Source organism: Lycium barbarum, chromosome 3, assembly GCF_019175385.1.
Source record: "Lycium barbarum isolate Lr01 chromosome 3, ASM1917538v2, whole genome shotgun sequence".
Taxonomy (NCBI): Eukaryota; Viridiplantae; Streptophyta; class Magnoliopsida; order Solanales; family Solanaceae; genus Lycium; species Lycium barbarum.
The window spans coordinates 60804655-60827948 of NC_083339.1; the positions used below are offsets into that span (position 1 = coordinate 60804655).

General features: G+C 37.3%; 1 protein-coding gene and 1 long non-coding RNA gene across 3 annotated transcripts; one reads left to right on the forward strand and one right to left on the reverse strand.

Annotated features, from left to right (window-relative positions):
* The first annotated feature begins 2548 nt into the window (after window positions 1-2548).
* LOC132631357 (protein LURP-one-related 15-like) lies at window positions 2549-22560 on the forward strand. 2 transcript variants are annotated; one of them, XM_060346940.1, is made up of 4 exons: window positions 2549-2944; window positions 3973-4220; window positions 21930-22157; window positions 22251-22560. In XM_060346940.1, the coding sequence occupies exons 2-4, from the start codon at window positions 3990-3992 to the stop codon at window positions 22383-22385; spliced, it is 594 nt and encodes a 197-aa protein (XP_060202923.1). In that variant the 5' UTR covers window positions 2549-2944; window positions 3973-3989; the 3' UTR covers window positions 22386-22560. The 2 variants fall into 2 exon arrangements, with proteins under 2 accessions (XP_060202923.1, XP_060202922.1); XM_060346939.1 differs by lacking the exon at window positions 2549-2944 and having other exon boundaries at window positions 3869-4220.
* LOC132631358 (uncharacterized) lies at window positions 10498-12769 on the reverse strand. The gene is made up of 2 exons (XR_009578836.1): window positions 12103-12769; window positions 10498-12024 (listed from the first exon to the last, which is right to left on the reverse strand). It is a non-coding gene; the product is annotated as an uncharacterized LOC132631358 (long non-coding RNA).
* Window positions 22561-23294: the final 734 nt, after the last annotated feature.

Sequence of the window (23294 nt, forward strand, 5' to 3'; positions counted from 1 at the left end):
TTCCATCTGAAGCGTCTACGATCACGACGAACATACTAACTCACATCGTTTCTTTCCAAATTCACTAACAACAACATCAATTTACATCCTATGATCTTACTTTCACAATTATACAAAAACTATATAAATTCGCATAATTTCCCATAATGACATACAACCAATTTCAATGCCATAATTCTTCCAACACTTCCAAATCAATGCAAACTTACATCATTTAAATTATAAGGATCATAACCATACAACTAACATATCAAACAAAACAATTTATCACCATCTCAAATTCCTCCATAGCCACGGCCAACATCCACATTTTTTTCCAATTCAACCCAATTCATTCAACTTTCATTTCTAATACAATTTCTATCATATTACAACTAAATTACAACATGAATTCAAATCATCCAAGACATGTACTACATGTACAAGCATTCGGCCAACACTCCAATCACCCCAACACACAAAATTTTCATGTTTTTCATTCATTCACACATACTACAACATACATACATATATTTCATGGCATAGGAATGGTAAAATTCTTACCTTTTCTTCAAGTTTTCACTTGGCACCAAACTTGTCCTCTTGCCAAACTAATTGTACCAAGTTGTAGAGGACTTTGCACTTAGTAGTATTCCCACAAGAATTGAATTTTAAACTCAAAGATTGGGCTCCAAAAAAATAATTTCCTTTCTTTTTCTTTTCTTTTTCCTCTCTTACCCGAAATGCTCCTTTTCTTTTTCTTTGTTCTTGCCTTGTATCTTTCTTGAATGTTCTTTGGATAAGGATCCTTATATAACATTACTTAATTAACTTATGGACTTGGGCCATTTTTCATGGCATGGCCGGTTGGGCTCCCTTATTGGGCCTCATTTCACTTATTTTTTTTTTAGCCCAAAATTGTTGGCTAATTTTGTAATTCATGGAGCAAGTTTTCAAAATTCCAATTTCGCCCTTGGCTACCTTTCGTAATTCCACACCATTGTAAGCATAACCTACACCTTCATACCAAGTAAGGTCCAATTGTGGCCTTATTCATCACAAGTCAATTTATCTTGAATTGTTTTTGAATAAACAAAAATGTCGGATGTAACACTAGTACTCCAGTAGAGGCTCGTAGATACACAGTGTGGGTTATATGGTCTCACGAGATGGATTCTATGTATATATATTATTTTGATGGCCGAAAGGCTTATGTATATATAAAGAATTTATGTTTTCAAAATGAAAGATGATTTTCTTATAATTTGGGTATGAAATTGATAAGGGAACGTTGAATGAGTATAATGAGTAATAGAACGAGCGGTGCTCAGTGGTTAGCCCCGGCTACCCGTCGCGGCCCCTAGCTGGGTCGTGACATAACGGGTTCAATAAGGTCTAATTATTAACCTAGGAATCATACAAGTCTAATGATACCTATAATAGGAATCATACGAGTCTAATGATACCCATATAAGCATACTTCAATTCTGAACCCAAAAAGTCACCCAAAATAGAATTCCAATCCACGAAGGGCAAAATAGGAAATTTAGTCCAAAATTAGTTTACCCATGACTTATAGAGTCTTTACCAAAAATAAATGAAATCCATCCACAAGTTCATGCTTAATTTGAAGAATCTCATAATTTAAATCAGGGTTCAAAGTTCCCAATATACTACCCTCAATTCAAGAATCCTAGTATGAAATTCCTTACTAATCCTCAAAGTAATCACAAAAGGGAGGTTAGAAGCTTACCCAATCAATGAACCTTGCCAAGTCTCCCAAATTCTTCCCAAAACGAACTCCCAAGTGAAAGTTATGTGAATGAGAGGTCAAATCACGAATTGGGGTTTTAAGTTTCTGCCCAGCTAACTCTCTTTCGCGATCGAAGGATCCAGCCACGCAATTGCGAGGACGCGAAAGAAAATTACGCCATGAACTCACCCACGCACTCGAAATTCCTAAAAGAGATCGTCTTGGCCCGGTCAACCCCAAACGCCTTAAAACTAATTTTCCAACCAAAAGACCAAAATACCCCTGTGACCCTTGGGAATTGAACCAACTACTCAACCAAGCTATAATCAACATTCCGAAACTAGTGGAATCGACAAAATTTTCAAAATGATGCATTTACCCCCGATGTTGACTTTGGTCAATTCCACACTTATAAACTTCCAAATTTTCACTTTCTTACCAAAAACACATCTGATTACCTCGAGAATCGCGCCACACATCCCCAAAAGTTAAATAAACACTAACAGAGCTAGGAGAAAGGTCAAAAAGGGCAAAACTGGCAAAATTGCTAAAACGACCTAACGGGTCGTTACATCTAATGTATCTCAAGCTTCTTCATGTGAAACAAGATTACAAGAAAAATCTATTATATTTATTAAAAAAACTCTAAAATCTTTAGTAATATTTTTTTAATGAATTATGCCCATCCGGGCTTTTATTAATTATGCAGAAAAATTAAAAGGTTCAAAAAAGCCCAACCCAAATCAGGCCAGGCCCAGAAAAAATAACATAAAAAACAGAAATTAAAAAACATTAAAAACAAATTATATTTGCCCAACTTTCCTAAATGAAACCCTAAAACTTCGAGTTCTTCTCTTTGTCTTCAGCCGCAATTTTCTTTGATTTTCACCTCCGGTGGAATGATGAAGAGACCACATGATGCTGCTTTGATGTTTAAATTCTTATTCACTCCTCCATATGTGTAGTTGTTCTTCCTTTCTCATCTCATCATCTTCAGGTAAAGCTTCAATCTTCTTAAATTTGTTCATTTTCCCTTGTTTCTGACTCGATTGAACCTTTTTAACCTTGTTCTTGTTCTGAATGGACCAATTTTGTGTTCGATCTGTGTTGAATCGATCCTTGCTTGAGCTCCTCATGACATTTGTAGCTCGATCTATGCTGAATGGACCTCTGCTTGAGCTCATTCTAACGTTTGCGGCTTCTTCTTCCTTTGTAAGTTCTTCTTAGTAATCGTATTGATAAATTATCAATTTCTTACTGTGCTTTCATCTTTATTTAAATTCCATTTTTTATTTCACAACTTACAAATATTTTGTGTTGATTTATGTTGCCTTTAATTATCTAAGTCTCATTTGGTGAAATGGAAAGAGAAAGAAAATCTCTTGGTCGTGATAAGGCTTATGTGAAGAGAGGACCATGGTAACCCAAGGAAAATGTCAAGGTCTAAGAGTTTGTTGAAGAATAAAAAATTGAACAATTTTAAATATTACAAGGGATATTTTGGATCTTATTTGATTATCCAATTCTCATTCAGAAGATAAAAATGACTAATTAAGCAAAATAACCTTTCATATCCACTGATGAAATTTCACTTCTAACAAGCGAGGCTTAAATAATGCAAAATATATAGGGCAATCAACTTTAAGAAGACAATTATGCTAAGGTGCAATTGATATTTTTATGGATGAAAGATATGGAGAAGATCGTAAAATTGATCAAAGAATGTTGCTTCCAACATCGTCTAATAGAGTAATCAAATTTATTTTATTTAAAAAAAAATATATACCAAAGTATAATTCATAACATGATGATTAGAAGAACACAGATAGAGTTGGTCGAGTATATTTTTTGACTTTATACATAAACGATCTTAAGGTTACGCGAGAATACTATTATTTGGTACATTTGAATTTTGTAATTTCTAATTAAAACTGAGAGTCTCGGATATATACGCATTAACTATCTTAGTATCTATATTCTGCAAAAATAATGATATATATACATGCAATGTACGTGCAGAGACTAGTTCACAAAAAAGTAGTTATTGATTAAATGAGCATCCGAATATTTTGTAAAATTCTACACGAAGTTGACACTTCCCTTTATTCCCGTATGCTAAGCCTTTAATTAGCCACAAATTAATGGTTACAAAACTGAGTTTCTTCTATCTAATTTAGCCAAACTAAGATTATCTTTCAACTTCCATATTTGATTGTAGTGCATTCTGACAATCATGGCAGGAACAAGTGATCCACAAATGGCTGTGGCTGGAAACCGCGTGGAAGTGATAGGTCCACAGTTCTGTGCTCCATACGCTATTGATCTGAGCGTTGTCAAGAAGATAATGACCTTAAAAGATGGTGCTTTTCAAGTCCTTGATAGCAATGAAAATGTTGTATTCTCTGTCAAAGGCAAAGTCTTTAGCCTACGTGAACGCCGAGTTTTGGTAGATGGTGCTGGTACTCCTCTCGTCACTTTCCAACAAAAGGTAATTTTTACTTTATTTAAATTTTTAAAGGATTTTAAATTATATTCATTGATATTATAACGATTTTAGGAGTAGGGGAAGGAAATGAAAACGGTTCAATAAAAATCAAATCCATAGCTAGAGATGCAAGAAAATATTGTAGACACATAAATTTTATTGGATTAAATTCATACAAAATTTGAATTAAATCCATGATAATTTGGGTTGAACAATTAATTCGGACTGCACAATAAATAAGTCCATTTAATTAAATTCAAGTCCAAGGTCCAGTTCATCTTGAGGCCAAAACTCATGCCACGTGTCAAGTGACATGGCATCCCAGTCATATTCAAGACCAACAAAATGATGCCATGTGCTCAAATGATGTGGCAATCCTGGACAAATACAAGAACCAATCAAAAATCGCCAAGTGTCCAAAATGACATGTCTTGGCCAATCACAAGCAATCTTATAACATAGCATTGTGATAAGCTTGATGATTTACATCAACCAATCAGAATGAGGCAAAAGAGTTCATCTAAACTTGGTTGCCTACTCCCTACAACCATAAATAAGGGGTTTACATAACTTTCTGAGGTCATTCAGCAAGCATTGGAGAAAGCAGTTACATCGACTACATAGTTCTTCAACGGAGTTCTTCCCGGAGATCAACCAAACGACGAAGTACTGCTCAACATTCCTAGGGATCGAAATACAGCTTTAGGAGATCCAAATCATCCTGCAATTCAAGAAATACGCTACCGAAGGCCCTCGAATCACAGAAACGTTTAGGAGAGAAGAATCAAGAGAACAACAGAATTGTACTCACAAGATTCATTTATAAAATTACATTTTTCTTTTATTTTTGATTGCAGTTAATTTTCGGCACTTGAAAATTTGTTGCGAACAAATTTTGGCACGCCCAGTGGGACCAATTCTGCTCTTCATCTCTTCCTCTAGTGAATCGACGCTTTCAAACTACAAAATCAGCCGTTTTAATGGCCTTTAGAATGAACAACGGCGATCCATGTAACAACACCTATGTTGCCGCATCTGCTGAACGTAACTGCAATGGTCCAATGACCCACAACATATTCAAGGCTAGCAACATTGATAGATCAGAGTACTTCATCTATTTGGAGACAGTGGAGAAAAGCATATCTCATACTACGGCTATAACCTCTGGGGGCAACATCCACTACTTTCCATTAGATGAAATCTCCCAAACTGACACCAACTTTGAGAACTTTGACGATTCAGCAAATTCATCTATCTCAACAAAGGTTAACGCCTTGATGACTGATGCAATTGATGTCGACGAACAACTTGTTGTGATGATGCAAACTATTGAGGCCTTGAAAAAATCTATTCAAGATAAGGATCTTCAGATTGCTCAACTTATTAACAAGTTGGAGGCATTCACACCTGCAGAGTCGAGTATCCCCACTACTTGTCCGCCGGGTTTCACTCCACAAAACAAAGACGTTGAGGAATCACTTGCTAAGTCCAAGTTTCAAGAGGAAAAACAATTTGTTTCGGTTGCAACATTATCTGTCCAACAGTTGCAAGACATGATAACAAACACCATCAGGGCTCAATACGGCAGACCGCCGCAAAGTTCATTGTATTACTCCAAGCTTTATACTAGAAGGATTGATTGTCTACCCATGCCAGCGAACTATCAACCACCAAAATTGCAGCAATTTGATGGCAAAGGTAACCCAAGGCAACACATTGCTCACTTTGTTGAAACTTGTAGCAACCTGGAGCACATGGTGACCTTTTGGTAAAACAGTTTGTTCGTTCTCTGAAAGGCAATGCATTCGACTAGTACATTGACTTGGAGCTTGAGTCAATTGATTCCTGGGAGCAACTTGAAAGTCAATTCCTCAATCGTTTTTACAGCACTCATCATATGGTGAAGATGCTGGAGTTGACGAACACAAAACAAGGTAAGGATGAGCCCGTAGTGGAATACATCAATCGTTGGCGAACGTTGAGCTTAGATTGCAAGGATCAACTTTCTGAAACTTCTGCAGTTGAGATTTGTATCCAAGGAATGCATTAGGGCCTCGTGTATATCCTTCAAGGGATTAAGCCTCAAACTTTTGAAGAATTTTCTACGCGCGCTCATGACATGGAGTTGAGTATTGCAAGCCATGGAAAGGCATAACATGTCTTTGATCCAAGGAATGAAGCTGCAAAATTCAAGGAGGCGCCAAAACACCAAACTAAGGAATCTATGGCGGTAACCGTGGCTTCTACAAAGGCCTCCACAAGACAAAAGTTGAAAGAAAAAGCTGAAAATCAACAAGAAGTGACAAAACCAAGTTTGAAGGAGTTACAAGCAAAAATATATCCTTTTCCTGACTCTGACGTTCCTGGGATTCTTGACAAGTTGCTAGCCAAGAAAGTCATTGAACCCCCTAAATCAAAACGACCTGGAGAATCCAACAAAGTCGAAGTTCCCAAGTATTGCAAGTTTCACCGCATTGTCGATCATCACACGACAAAATGCTTCATCTTGAAGGAAAATATCATAGCACTAGTGAAAGAAGGACAGATCATCATTGATGATGGTGAGACAGCTGACGCAAACCATGCTAGTGCCAAATTTAACCATGAGAAAGGTTTAACTTCAGGAGCTACACCACCAATGCGCTCAGTGGCATCACCAAAAATTGAAGAAGAAATCATCATGTTACAGTTTAGGAGCTTTGAACCAATTAAAGTTCCCGCCTTGAAAAAAACATCAAAAATGTTCAAGGCAGATGACCTTTCCAACAAAAATAATGGTGACAATTGGAATTTGGTTGCTTGCAAAAGACATAAGCGTCAAGGGACTTCTGAAGTTCGGCTTTCGAAAGTCGACACAATATTAAGTGCGAATCATCTTCAACCGATGTCGACCATAAAATCTAATACTAAACAGAAATGCAACACTACTTCATCACAAAGGGTTAGAAGGACAGTTACATTACTAGAATTCTTCCCCAAAACGCTCCTTAGTGCACGAGCCTAAACTGCAAGCTGAAACACTCCTCGACGTACGAGCCTAAACTGCATGTTGATACGCTCCTCAGTGCACGAGCCTAAACTACAAGATGAAACGCTCCTCGACGTACGAGCCTAAACTGCATGTTGATACGCTCCTCGATGTACGAGCCTAAACTGCATGTTGATACGCTCCTCAGTGCACGAGCCTAAACTGCAAGCTGAAACACTCCTCAACGTACGAGCCTAAACTGCATGTTGATACGCTCCTCGACACACGAGCCTAACTGCATGTCACACCCTCACACATTCGCTCTATCAAAACCTGTCATTTCAAAAACTTTTAAGAATATAAAACTTTTCCAAATAGAAACCATTATTTGTATAACCATTCTGAAAACTTTCAATCAAATAAGTACTTTAAACTAACGGAAATCATCTAAAATACATATTCTTGTAAAATCCACAAATGACTCAGTTGACATCACTTTGTCAACATCCCGACAAACATACTATAAGACATTGTTTGCAGAAGCCTCTAAGAAGTAAATTGAACATTGTGAGTCAGGACAGGGCCCCTGACATACCCATGATCATACATATCTATACATGACTTATCACAGCTCCAGAATGAGGTGGAACTTTCCAATCTCAGCTGACGTCCACGCATCCTAGCTATACACTTAACCAGTTAAACAATCTAGGGTTGCGGGCATGAACGCAGCGTCCCCAGGCAAAAGGATGTCAGTACGGACAATGAACTGAGTATGTAAGGTGGTAACAAATCATAATCATAATTTGACTCAGGAGCGGAGAAATCACAATCTAACTCAATACCTGCAGCCTTCGCTGGAAGAAATATAAATGTGCACACGAAGTCTCAAAACAATCTTTAAGTAAATAATGCAATCCAACACACATGCCGCTTCCGACATGTTAACAGAATGGTCCCTTCGGATAGCCGCTTCTGGCTAGTATCACAATAGTCCCTTCGGACGGCCGCTTCCGGCATAATAATGATGGCCCCTTCGGGCAGCCGCTTCCGGCTTAATAATGATGGCCCTTTCGGGCAGCCGCTTCCTGCTTAATATCACCATCATATCAACACAAATATCAATTTCAATTCATATCATAAGTCACTAATCAATTCATCACAATCCAGTTATTAGCCTTAGTCTTTCATAAGAAGTTATCAAATTTGTATCTCACTAGACTTAAGAGGACATACTTCCAGGTTTGAGGGTAGAATTCTTATGAAATTCTTACTACTTATATTCTACTCAATTTCATCTTATTGCCCTACCTAAAGAATAAATGATCATATCAATACAAAAGGATGACACTATGGAATGTAAACATAAATTGTAAATGAAATAAAGTAGTAAAATCTCGCACCCCCTTCGGAGTGATTTTGAAAAAAATCTAACTTTATGTTTCTTTTAGTATAAAACTCATTTCCTCGAAATCATTAGTAAAACCACATACACAACTCAACTTGGCACCTTATGGGTGTTCCCTTCGGAATATAATAGGAGTACAATATCAATAAACCATCACGAGGAACATATAGACCTTACTCGTCTAAGAATGGAATCATATGGAGTACATATAGAATGAATAACAACAAGAATCATGCCAAAAGAAGAAAGGTTTGCCTTACATACCTTGTCGCTTAGGTGATTAGCTTAACTTATGCTTCCAAACACTGGCCAATCCACAATCAAGATAAAGGAAACCGTAGACAATTTGAAAAAGGTTCATATACTTCTCTAAGCTCGTAATTAACTTCCGTAAATTCGGGCAGCATTTTCCCTGTAATCTTCACTTCCCTTTAATTCTGATTCAATTTAACAACACAATCAGTAATCAACAACAACAACAACCATCTCATATAAGCCTCTTTAGACTCAAAGCATCAACTCCTAAAGATATACACCAAAACAGCCCGGTATACGCTTTGTATACGATATCTTCATACACTTTATTCTCCCAAATTCAAGAACAACAACTTATCAACAACATCAACAACAATATCAACAATCATTTTATATCAATATCCAACTAATTCTATCCATTTAATTGTACCAAAACAGCCCCCAAGTCATTTGATATCCAAAAATTATAACTGAACTTTCAACGTCATTTTCTCTATTCTAACCCTTCAAATCTATCAATGATCATGGTAAGAACATCATTAACATCTTAAACATATCTTAAATGATCAGCCACCACGAAACCAACATTCCCCAAGTTCAACTTTTAGCTTAAAACGACGACGACGACTCGTACTACACTTTATCCTTCATGAGCCTCGGGATTCGGGGCCTCGAACTTGATCGAACCCTTGTTTTATCTCTCTGAACTCCTCTCACTCTCTCTCTACCATGTTCTAGACCTTTTGGTATGAAATGAGAAAGATAAGGGTTAAAACCTCCCTTAAATAGCAAAGGAAGTGGGCCTAACCCGAGTTGGAGTCGGGTTGGGCCGAGCCCACTGCCCAGTTTGACCTTTCCACATTAAAACGTCCATAACTTTTTATTCCTATATCCCATGAAGGACCACAACCTATGATTGGAAAGGTATTTCAATTATATACAACTTTCATTTTTTGTATTTTTCCAAATTCTAAACTTATAATGGCTTGTTGGCCTCGTAAAGCTAGATCACCCGAAAACGTATCCTTAAATCATCCTTTTGGAGTGCTTATGCTCATATTTGGCTTAAGTGTCCTTCTTAAGACTTTCTCAACTTCCCATATACTATTCATATAAATTTTCATATGCCCTTTTATAAAATCCCGACATGTGGGCCCCACCTCAGCTTACGGTTACGAGGGATATATATCTTTTAACGTATCGTTCCAATCATATTGTACGAATTCCAAATGTCTTACTCATGCTATCCTCATGCTAATACAGTAGAATTCTATCCTTTATACTTGTAATATTTTCTCCTCCTTGAGCTCACATTAAGCCGTCTGCAGCCTTAGTAACGCGAAATTTTCTGGGGTGTAACACTGCATGTCATAAAGCTCATCAAATTTGAGCTAAAACTTCAAGTTGAAAAAAAGCTCTTCAAATTCGAGCAAGTGTTCAAGTTGTAAAGCTCCTCAAATTCGAGCCTAAAATGCAAGTTTCTACGCTCCATAACGTACGAGCATAAACTACACGTTACTCCTGGCCCGCATGAGTTTAAACTGTGTACGGCCCAAAAAACAAAACACAAAAAGGAGCACACCATTACTTGGTCATCACAATAGTTCTTTCAAATGTGAAGACATACATAAGCGGAAGAAAGAAGACAATTTGCTTTGAAGTATAAAAAATATTTTATTTCTTCAACACTGTAAGAGTTTGTTACATCCGTGATGGAGACAGGAATTAGATTATATCCTATACAAAGAGCCTAAAGTCATGCAAATAATTGACTCCAATGATTTTTGTCGATTTGTCTCGAGTTCTTCTTCCATCATGTGTGATCTTTCTACATTTGATTAATCATCCTTGATGGTGCATCCCTCAAACGTGATGGTCGCTTGACTATCATCTACCTTCAAAGGTCTAATCACCACAAGAGTTGTTGTTCATGAGCTTCGAGAACATCATAGAAAAATGTGTGATGGTTGGGGGATGAGCAGCTTCATGCAATGATCTATGGCAATAAATTTTTCTTTCTCACGAAGATTCACTGACTGCTTGTTGCTCACAACTTCAACACATCCGCATTTTGTGTACCTCGTCTAGCTGACATCAAGGTCCTTTGAGCTCCTTTCAAAATCTGTAAAAGAAACATAACAAGGGATATGATTTGTAAAGCACGTTGACCGAAGTCACGATGTGAAAGAGCATAGCGTCAACTTCAAAATTTTGTCTTGGTCAATCCAGGCTGATTTAATCTTCCATCTTTGGCATGAATGTACTCCTTGAAATCTGGTTTCTACAGGATCAAGAAGCTCGCAATTCTGACGCCCCTAGCTTGAGATATGAATTTTTTTGACGAGAGTGCAGAAAATCAAAATTCGTCAACTAACTTCATGGAATTATCTGTATAAATCCAGAAATAATTTTGCAGTGATTTTATACAGTTTGTAGTTCTGGGAGTTTTCTTTCCAACGAAACAAGCGGATCGTGATTTAGATACTCGTACACCGACTTATGAATTTTCTACCGCGGATGCGCAAGCTGAGGAGTCGAGAAAGGCGGAATCTGAAGCCAAGTTTTACAAATTCACATGAGACAGTACAGGGGAATAAATATTTTTCCGGAGATGTGCAAAGTGCTTGCTCGCCGAAGTTGGAAAGGTCTATTTTCAGTGTCAATCTCGCCAAGCCGGATGGCACCACATGCCTGCTCACCAAGGATGAAATGTAGACACTCGAAACTGCATAATTGCCAAGCCGCAAGGATGAGATGAGCCACGTGTTCGCTTGCTGTAGATGGAATGTGGTCACTCGAAGCTTCTTTCTCACCGAGCGGTAAGAAGGATGGTCCGTGTGAACTTTTTTCGCAAAATTGCAAGAAGATGTAGTTCCACGCCAAAGCAGACCAAGAAACTTTTGTGCACTTCTTTCCAAAGTAGAGATGGAGAACGAGTCGTGATCATGAGGGTATGTGTAATGCGGACACCAAGTGGTTGTTTGCCCATCAAGAAGTGTGGATGCACCATGGGAATCTTCGTCAAAGCCTCCGCCAAAAGAGAACGTGGCCTGTGGTTCTTCGAAGCGATAAGCGCATCGTCAAAGCCGAGAGGAAGTTCCAAGAAGTTTCTCACCAATGTCTCATTCGGGCACTCTCAGATCCTCGTTAATCACCAATGGACGAGCCTTCCGGACCTACAATAAGAAGTTAGAAGAAAATAGAGTGTTCATGGAGCCACGACCAAATGCATAATTAAGTTTTGATGGTTCTACATGGATCGATGCCAACAACACGGAGCTTTAATTCAGCGGTAAGTATTGGTGCCAATGGCACGACGCTTCAACCCGCCGATAGACAGAGGTATTAGCCACTCGAAGTTTCAGATCCACATGATCGTTGCCTTCCTCGCACGGTGTGGAAAACTCATAGCTGCCAGCTTCTCGAACATGACAGAGGCTTGCGTTGTGGAAAGAATGCATAAATTATCATAGTTTGTGTTTCTTTTATAGAGGGACATCAGTTAAGTACTTAGAGACCTACACGGAAGTGGCCAAATAAATTGGTTTTCTTGAAGAGATTGATTTTGTTGCCCAATTCTAAAATAACTCTACTCTTTCTGAAGTTGTGTATGAACCAATTTCATTACAACTAGGAAACCATGGAAAGCAAGTAATTTGATAGGTGGCAAGGTTCGTGCATCTAGGTATACGAAGTTGATTATTTTGGAATTGTTGATCTGTATCAAAAAGGATTCCTATGAGAGCCTTATTCAAGTGTAAATGATTAAGTAATCTCATTGTCCTACGTGGAATACCCAGCCAAGTCATAGGTGCTCTACATTTGGATTAGACTTCCTTGGAAAAGTGTGATTGCAAAATTTCATAAGGCTAATTCATGCAAGTATATTGTTTTATACAAAGTTTCATATTGGACAAGGAAATACCACTAAGCTTGTGGGAAGTGATTAAAGATACTTAAAAAAAAAAAAAATCAATGCCCTTGTTAAACTGCAACACAAATGAGCATGAGCTAGTATAAGGACATCAAAGATTGTGGGCTCGACAGATACTTCAAGTTTTGCCTTCACGTTGCAACAAGTCTCCACGACTCCACCTCGACAAGACTTGAAGTAGGGGAATTTGTAGACACATAAATTTTATTGGATTAAATTCATATAAAATTTGAATTAAATCCATGATAATTTGGGTTGAACAATTAATTCGGACTGCACAATAAATAAGTCCATTTAATTAAATTCAAGTCCAAGGTCCAGTTCATCTTGAGGCCAAAACTCATGCCACGTGTCAAGTGACATGGCATCCCAGTCATATTCAAGACCAACAAAATGATGCCATGTGCTCAAATGATGTGGCAATCCTGAACAAATACAAGAACCAATCAAAAATCGCCAAGTGTCCAAAATGACATGTCTTGGCCAATCACAAGCAATCTTATCACATAGCATTGTGATAAGTTTGATGATTTACATCAACCAATCAGAATGAGGCAAAAGAGTTCATCTAAACTTGGTTGCCTACTCCCTACAACTATAAATAGGAGGTTTACATAACTTTCTGAGGTCATTTAGCAAGCATTGGAGAAAGCAGCTACATCGACTACATAGTTCTTCAACGGAGTTCTTCCCGAAGACCAACCAAACGACGAAGTACTGCTCAACATTCCTAGGGATCGAAATACATCTTTAGGAGATCCAAATCATCCTGCAATTCGAGAAATACGCTACCGAAGGCCCTCGAATCACAGAAACGTTTAGGAGAGAAGAATCAAGAGAACAACAGAATTGTACTCACAAGATTCATTTATAAAATTACATTTTCTTTTATTTTTTATTGCAGTTAATTTTCGGCACTTGAAAATTTGTTGCAAACAAATATATACTCAATACTCGAGTTATATTTAATACATTTATTTTGTTAAATTTGGGATTGTCATCTCCCTGAACTAGTTTAATATATACGCACCTAAGATTTTGAAAGTTTTTATTATATCGGATTGTTAAATTTTCTGTTTGAAATTTTGATAATGTTATGGACATAAAAATGATTTCTAAAAATTTAGGAAGTATAGATAATATCATGAAATCACTCGACAATGACATTCTTTTAGTTCAGTGGGAAAGTTACAACTTTATTCCAAGGAGGTTGCTGAAACAGTCCTCTCTTATTGTGTTTTTTGGCCTTTTATTGTTTATTGAGCAAATTAATTTGATATGACTTCATCTTCTTCTTTTTTGTTTTATTTTTCTGAAATATTTTTTACCTTATTTTTTTCTATTTTAACGTTAAAAATAATTAATTCATATATTTAACTTGATTTTTATTTATACGATCTTAGTACAATAATTTATTTATGTATTCATTTAATCAAATGTGATATCGCTTGCAAATTCTTTTGCATATGCCACTAGTTGAATGACTATATGATTTGCACAATCTATATCCTATTTGTTTATGATTGAGTTACAGTAGATAGATTGATTAATCTTACTTGGCATCATATTTGACCAATATCTTCAATGAACTTTGGCAAAAACAGTTCTGTATCTGGACATATTAAGAGTATGTAACAATTATATACTCCTCCAATTTCAATTTATATATTGTGAAGTTTGATGAGAGACTGATTTGAAGAAAGAACTCATAATTTTAACACATATCTGTGAAGTTACTGAGAATCAGTAACTGATTGAAGTTAATATGAATGAACTTGAAGAAGAAGAAGAAAGCAGTTGGGAAATTTCTGATATATTTTCATTACTCTCAAATGTACATGATCGTGTGCTATATATACAATTGATCTAGCTTCGTAATGTAGTGACAGCTAAGACACAGTTAAGACTAACAAATTAAGTAACTAATGTCACACCCCACCCTTGGTAAGGCGTGATTGGCACCCGGCACCTTACTAAAACCAAGCGAACCAACTTATAACTTGTTTTCTGTATGTCTCGAATGACAAAATAAGGCTAAGGATAGATATGAACGTAATATCATGCATAAATAGATGTCCAATGGACCCACGACGCCAATACAACGACCGACAGAACATAACGAAGCTATACACAGGAACTGTCTGCAAAGCCTCTATGAACATGACTGAAGTATACAAGTCAGGACAGGGCCCCCGAATGCCCTGAACAAAAATCATACAAACATATCTACATCCAGACTCGGCAGCGCTCCAGGAAGAAGTGGACCTCACCATTCAGAACTGGTACCTGAAGGCAGCCTACGATAAAGGATCCTCGTCTTGTCTATCTACACCTGCGGGCATGAACGCAGCGTCCACAAGAAGGGACGTCAGTACGAACGATGTACTGAGTACGTAAGGCATGAATAACAACATAATAGGAAATATAGAACATAACATGAAATAAAAATAACCTGTATATCTGATTGCCTCATAAGGCGGATACCACGCATGTCTAGCTTTCTTTTGAAAAAACATACCTCATATGTATATACAAATAATAGCGCTGCGGAACGTGCAGCCCGATTCGTAAATAAATAATAGTGCTGCGGAACGTGCAGCCCGATCCATAAATATTTTATATTGCTGCGGAACGTGCAGCCCAATCCATATATCATATCATCATCTTGCATATATATTGTCGCGGAACGAACGGCCCGATCTATTTATCCCATATATCCCGTGTCCGGGCATCCCATGTCCGGGATATCATATACATATATAACATAAGTAGCATGCATGAGAGCCCAAGTAAAAGTTATCACTTTATCGGAGTGATATAAGGTCGGTAGCCTCCGACTTATATTATGGAACAATTATCATTGCTCTATCTCACCTTGAAGGAACAATGATTATAAGGTGAGATCAACAACAATGAGTGGAATCAAGAAAATCATAAAATAAGCTCAGTGATCTCATCTTAGCATTAAAATCATAAGCTTTGGAATTTCTAGAATTGAAATCATCATCATCATGTTCATCATAGAAAACATATCATCTTTCGTATCATAAGAAGCTTTTAAGAATCATGAACTTCTAACTTTTGGAAGTAAGAAGGTTATAGAAACATATATGGAATAATAGCATAGGAATCATGCCTTTTGAAAGAAAGGGACTAGCCTTAACATACTCGTTCAGCCTCCAATTATCCACACTTATTCGCCCGAATTCGAGAGTCTTTTTTTCTTATTAAGATAGCAATATCCTCAATATCCACGCTAAAATCTACCGCAAAACAATACTAGAATCACAACCATGCGTTACCCGGACCTAAACTACTACTTCGCTACTTGAAAATTGCTCACTTTTTGTTTCCCTCACTCTCTCTCTTCAATTTCTGGAATTTTTTGGCAAAATCTGATTACAAATGGGGTTTTTACCCTTTATACAAGGGTCAAATTCGGGTCGGGGTCACTGTAGCATTTTACTGTAGCAGGTCGGTTGTTGTAGCGGTACTGTAGCATGCGGTACTGTAGCAATACTGTAGCACGCGTTTCTGCTCTGTCAGCCGAACTTGTAACGTCGATAATTCTCTACTCCGATGTCCTATCGACGAGAAGTTTGTTGTGTTGGAAACTAGACTCGACGAACTTCATTTTAGGCTTTTGTTTCACTTCAAAACACTTCATATGCTAGGAGATATTCGTCCCTCACGTTGGACCAAAATTTTCACACAAAACATTACCCATCCTTTCTCCAAAGTCGTACTACTCCACTTCTTGCACTCATTTCCTTATAAAACCTTCCGGTATACCTTATATACATCCTTCACTCATTAAATATACTTAATACTGCTTGCTCTTTATACTCCAAAGTGGTTTTACTTAACCATAACTCAACGTACTTATGTTTCAAATTTGATAAGTGCTTCTTCGAAGATACGGGGTGTAACAACTAACTGCCTCATCATAATTACAATTAGAAGACTAACTAACTTCCTACTAAACTAAATAATTGAACCTAATGACTAATGCCACTGTTGTTGGTATATCAGTGGTGTATACCACGGCATATCAAGGCACATCAACACACTTGCTGAGTTCCTTCACACCTCCCCTCAAGCTAGGTGCTATGAAGATGTTTTTCATACCGAGCTTGGACATAAGATGATTGTGAGGCCCTCTCCAAGTGCTTTGGTAAACAGATCAGCAGGTTGTTGAGCTGAAGGAAGAAAATGTGGTGAAACTAATCCAGACTGGATCCTTTCCCTAATGAAGTGATAGTCGATATCAATATGCTTAGTCCTCTTGTGGAATACTGGGTTGGCTGCAATTTGTAGTGTATATTTGCTATCACTTGAGATAATCTCCACTCCTAACTTATGAAACAGGTCTGTTAACCACACAACTTCAGCAACTGAGGATGACACATTGCCCTGTACTCAGCTTCAGCTAAACTCCTAGAAACAGTAGCTTGCTTCTTAGACCTCCAACAAATGGGAGATGAGCCATACTTGACCAAATATCCAGTGATAGACCTTCTGTTGTTCACACAGGCACCCCAATCTGCATCACATTGCACACTCAAGTGATTGAGGCTATGTGAGTTCATCAAAATCCCCAATCCAGGTGTTTGTTTGATGTACTTGACAAGCCTGATTGTTGCCTCCATATGAGACTCTTTTGGAGAGTGCATAAATTGGCTCAAGCATTGCATAGCAAATGCTATATCAGGCCTAGTGGTTGTGAGGTAAAGAAGCCTCCCAATAATTCTTTGATAGGCTGTAAGATTAGACAAAAGTGGATCTGAATTTTCTGAAGGTATGTGATGGTCAAACTCTGCTATAGTCAACTTTTGGTTCACTTCCATGGGGGTAGATGCAGGTTTGGACCCTGCAAGTCCCATATCTGAAATAAGCTCCAATGCATACTTTCTTTGGTGCATCAAAATGCCATCTTTGCTTCTAGCAAACTCAATGCCAAGAAAGTATCTAAGCTCACCAAGGTCTTTGATTTTGAAAGCTGCTTGCAAGGGTCTCTTTGTCTCATGTATCAGATGATCATCATTACCAGTGATCAACAAGTCATCAACATAGATCAGGACAATCACAATTTTGTCTTTGTGGCACTTTGTGAACAAAGAGTAGTCTCTAGTACTCTGATGGAAACCAGATGAGGTCAAAGCAGTGGTGAGTTTAATGTTCCACTGCCTGGAAGCCTGCTTCAGGCCATAGAGTGATTTCAAGAGTCTGCAAACTTGATTCTTGTCCTTCTTTCCACAGAATCCTTCAGGAATGGTCATGTACACCTCCTCATACAAGTCACCTTTCAAGAAGGCATTGTAGACATCCATTTGTTGAATGTTCCAGTGCTTAGCAGCAGCAACTGCAACAACTGATCTTACTGTGGCCATTTTGACTACTGGAGAGAATGTCTCCTGGTAGTCCAGTCCCTCTTTCTGGTTGTAACCCTTAGCAACAAGTCTAGCTTTCAGTCTTTCAACTTCTTCATTGGCTTTGTATTTCACTTTATAAACCCATCTGCAGCCAATTGGCTTATTGCCAGGAGAAAGTGACACTAACTCCCAAGTTTTGTTATCCTCAAGGGCTTAAAGTTCAGTTTGTATTGCCTCTATCCATTTAGGATGTTTAGCAGCCTCTACATAGTTATTAGGTTCAACTTCCAAAGAAAACTGGGAAACAAAACTCTGATACTTCTGAGAGAAGTATAATCTATGACTGAACCAATTGAGTAATTACAACTTGTAGAACCAGACTTAGTGACATAGTCTTTATGCCAGATGGGTGGTTTAGAGGGTCTTGTAGACTTTCTCACATCATGAGTAGTAGGTGGTAGAATAGATGATGTGGCAGGATCAATATCTGAGGTATGAGAAATAGGGGGATCAGCTATAGTTGGAACAGGTGGAACAGTATAAGGTGGAGTAGGACTAATAACTAAGTCATCAAAGGAAAAGTGTTTAGGAGGTGTGGCTTAACTGTGCTGATTAAGAGCATAACCTTTGAAAGGAAAAATGGTTTCCATGAACACTACATCCCTACTTATGAAAAATACTCTATTATCCATATCAAAGAGTTTGCATAACATAAACAACCAATAATCCTCATGTGTGTCAAGGTAGGAGACTTCTTATACATGACCTCATAGGGTGATTTGTCAGCTAATACAGTAGAAGGAATCCTATTTATCACATATACTGCAGCTTCTATACACAATCCCCAGAATCTATCAGGTAAACTGCCTTGAAACTTAATTGCTCTTGCAGTCTCAAAGATATGTCTATGTATCCTCTCCACTACACCATTCTGTTGAAAGGTGTATGGACAGGAGCTCTCATGTATGACACCTTTACTGAGAAACAGTTTTTTACAGTGTTGGTTGAAGAATTCAGTGCCATTGTCTGATCTAACTCTTTTGATTTTCTTACCAAACTGTGTTTCTACTTCGATAAAGAAATGTTTTAACAGCATAATCACATCACATTTGAGTCTCATTAGAAAAATCCAAGTCCATCTAGAATGATCATCAACTATGGTCAAAAAGTATCTTATGCCATTATATGTTTCAACCTTATATGGCCCCCATACATCCATATGCAGTAAGTGAAAAATATCAGTAGTTCTACTATGACTATGTGGGAAGGGGAGTCTAGTTTGTCTAGCAATGGGAAAAACTTCACAATTATTCAAAGTAAAATGCTTATTACTCCTGAAAAGAGACAATTTCCTCAAGACACTCATGGGCACATGACACAATCTTTGATGCCACACTATTGCATCAGGTTCTTGTGTGACAGCCATGCACTTATTTACTCTTCCTCCTTGAACATGTGTGCTCAGATTTAGTATATAGAGTCCTTCATTCTCTTTACCAATCGCTCTCACCCTCCCAGACAAGAGATCTTGAAATATGCAGCATTTAGGAAAGAAAGAGACAGAACAGTTCAGTTCCTTTGCCATCTTTGAGACTGACATGAGGTTAAACTTGAAATCTGGGACACAAAGAACATTTCTAAGGACATCACCTTCTCCTAGTTGGTAATTTCCAATATGTGACACTTATGCTGAGTCACCAGTTGGTAATTGCACCTTACCTGCATTTTCTATCAAACCTTGACTTTGTAAGAATTTCTAATGACTAATCATATGATTAGTAGCACCTGTATCCACAATCTATTTCAAGATAAAGTCACTTTCAGTAACAGGAACATAGTTACCTGCCATGTTGGCATTGGCACTAGTCTCAGATTTGTCTGATTTGTGGTTGTTACTATTGAGCATCCAAGCAATTGTTGATGCTGATTTAGAATGAACTGAGCCATTTGACCAGGTGAATATGGAATTGATCCTGGTTGTGCATATTGACCCCATCCTTGAGACAGTCCTAGTTGTTGATAAGGAGAATATTGAGTCATAAACTGAGGTTGTTGCTAAGGGGAATACTGACTATACTGTTGCATTTGTTGTATCTGCTGCAAGTTGTGTGGTGGTTGATAATGCAACTCCTGCTGTACTGCAGCATGCTCATTCAACTGCAAGTCACCTCCTATTACTGCATTTGCCTTCTTCTTTCCTTTAAATTCTTCAGGATAGCCAATAAGTTTGTAACATTTCTCTTGTAAGTGCCCAGTTCTATGACAGAAGGTGTATTTCATCAATTTGACACAGTCAGCTCTCACATGTCCTTTCATGTGACAAAAGTCACATAAGGAATTTGGATTATAAGGTCTCTTTGGCCTTGAATTGCCATTTCCATTCCTGGCTGTAAACATAGCAGATGGCACCATCACATCCTGCATTAATTGGCTTGATCCTGCAACAATTCTTTGGCTCTCATCCTGATTAATCATTGCATATACTTGATTTACATTTGGAGTCTGTTGCATCATAAGAATCTGGCTCCTGGCTTGGATATAGCTATCACTAAGCCCCATTAAAAACTGTAACATACGCTGGTATTGTAGATGATCCACATATTCTTTTGACTTAGGACAATCACAAGCAGGTGGTGGGACAATTGAGTCATACTCATCCCACAAATCCTTTAGCCTTGAATAATACATGGAAACAGGTAAAACTCCTTGAGTGAGAGTGAAGATACCTTTATGCAAGTGGAATGCCCTTGAACTATTCACTTTGTCAAATCTCTCCTTAAGGTCCTTCCATATGTAGTGTGCATCTGTGTTGAACAATATTCCACTGAGCAGATTTTTACTCACATTGCCCATTAACCACGAAACCACAATTGCATTGCATCGATCCCACAATCTCTCGAAATCTCCTTGATAATCTGTTCTCTTCACAGAACCATCAATGAATCCCAATTTGTTCTTCCCAAGCAAAGCTAGTTTCATTGCTCTACTCCATAGTGTATAATTGTCCATTCCTGTTAATGTGATTTCTACAGATAACGATCCCGATGCATCAGATGGATACAAATACAATAGATGATGATGATCAATGGTTGTGATCATCGATCCTGCAACAGTACTACTCGAATTTGCACTTGTCATTTTCGCGCCAAAAAAAAAAAAAAAACTTTGTAAAAATGAATTTTTTTTTTATTGCAACTGCAGATCCCTTGAATTCTTCACTTCATTGTTGAAGTAATCCTCTCGATCTGTAAATTGCAATGCTCTGATACCATATGAAGGTACTGAGAATCAGTAACTGATTGAAGTTAATATGAATGAACTTGAAAAGAAGAAAGCAGTTGGGAAATTTCTGATATATTTTCATTACTCTCAAATGTACATGATCGTGTGCTATATATACAATTGATCTAGCTTCGTAATGTAGTGACAGCTAAGACTAACAAACTAAGTAACTAACCGCCTCATCATAATTACAATTAGAAGACTAACTAACTTCCTACTCAACTAACTAATTGAGCCTAATGACTAATGCCATTGCTGTTGGTATATCAGTGGTGTATACCACGGCATATCAAGGCACATCAACACACTTGTTGAGTTCCTTCACAATATCAAGATTATAGAATTTGTGACTCTCTCTCTCTCTCTCTCTCTCTATATATATATATATATATATATATAAATATATATATATTGCAACAGAAAGTAATACTTTTGTCCATTAATTGTATCATATATTTGCTTATGTATTTGCTTGTTTGATTTTAAATATCAGCTATTGACTGCTCATAATAGATGGCAAGCGTTCAGAGGAGAGAGCACAGACCCTAAACAATTGCTTTTCAGTGTTAAGAAGTCTGCACTCCTTCAATTCATGAAGACCAAGTTAGATGTGTTCTTAGCTACTAACACTAAAGAAGAAGTTTGTGACTTCAAAATTGAAGGCAGCTGGATGGAAAAATCTTGCGTCATTTATGCTTCTAATTCTACTGAAGTTGCCAAGGTAAATGAAAACCTTCATTTTCTTTCTTTCTTAATGGAATTAATTATTAGGATATCAAAAGTAAAAGTGTACTAATCATACTTGTAATTGCAGATGCACAAGAAACTCAGCGCTGAAAGTCTGCTATTTGGCAAAGATAACTTTGGTGTGACTGTGAGTGCAAATGTTGATTTTGCTTTCATAGTTGCGCTTATTGTGATTCTTGATGAGATTAACGAAGACGACTGAGAATTGAAATTACAAGCATTTACAAAGTCTCTTATTTGTTTCAAACATTTTTTATTTTTAGTAGTGTATTCGGTGGTCACATCTCTCTAATATTTTGTCTGGTATACTTATTTAAATTTTTAATTTACGCTGTTGAGGGATTGGTCATTAGTGTTGCTTCATCCTAAATTTTGAATCTCGTGAGTGGCTTTTTCAAGCACATTTTGTTACCTTTTGAGCACTAAAGATAAATACACCTCCATTATGATGGTTAGTAACTGACAATGCACACAATCATATATATATAGACACACACACAGGTGTACTGAATCGAAGTATAACTTATTCACAAATTACTGCAGAAGTGTGTCGATTCATTCTCCTTTAAGTATTGAATTTCCTTCTGCCAAGCTCCTATATTAAAATATGGCAATTTGGTGTTGCCTACACTATCTTATGATCAAAATGTTGTAACTCATTCTTGAACAATTATATTAATCAAATTCAACTATCATTCTGATCGAGAGTAAGCAATGATAAACTACAAGTTCCATTCATTCAGCCGCACGTGTGATCAAGTTGCAGATGTCCTATACATCGAGACCACTTACATTCATGGTAAGATTAAGGCGAAATATGTATTAAACTAACTATAGTTTAGTGATAAGAATGTCTATAAATATATGTGACATATGTTTAGTGGTTGGTATAAACATCGAGTATGACTAAATCGTTTAACTTTTGAACTATTAAAATAAGCACTAAAGCAAACTTTTAGCTTTGAGGCATGTAAGAGCATAGGTTCTTTAACTGTAATCCTCCATAGAATTTGACCAGACTTTAATGGTATCTCCGTTAAATAGCATTATATTGATTAGACTTAAATTCTATTTTTTTAAAAAAGAATTTGGAGGTGTTATGATAAGTATG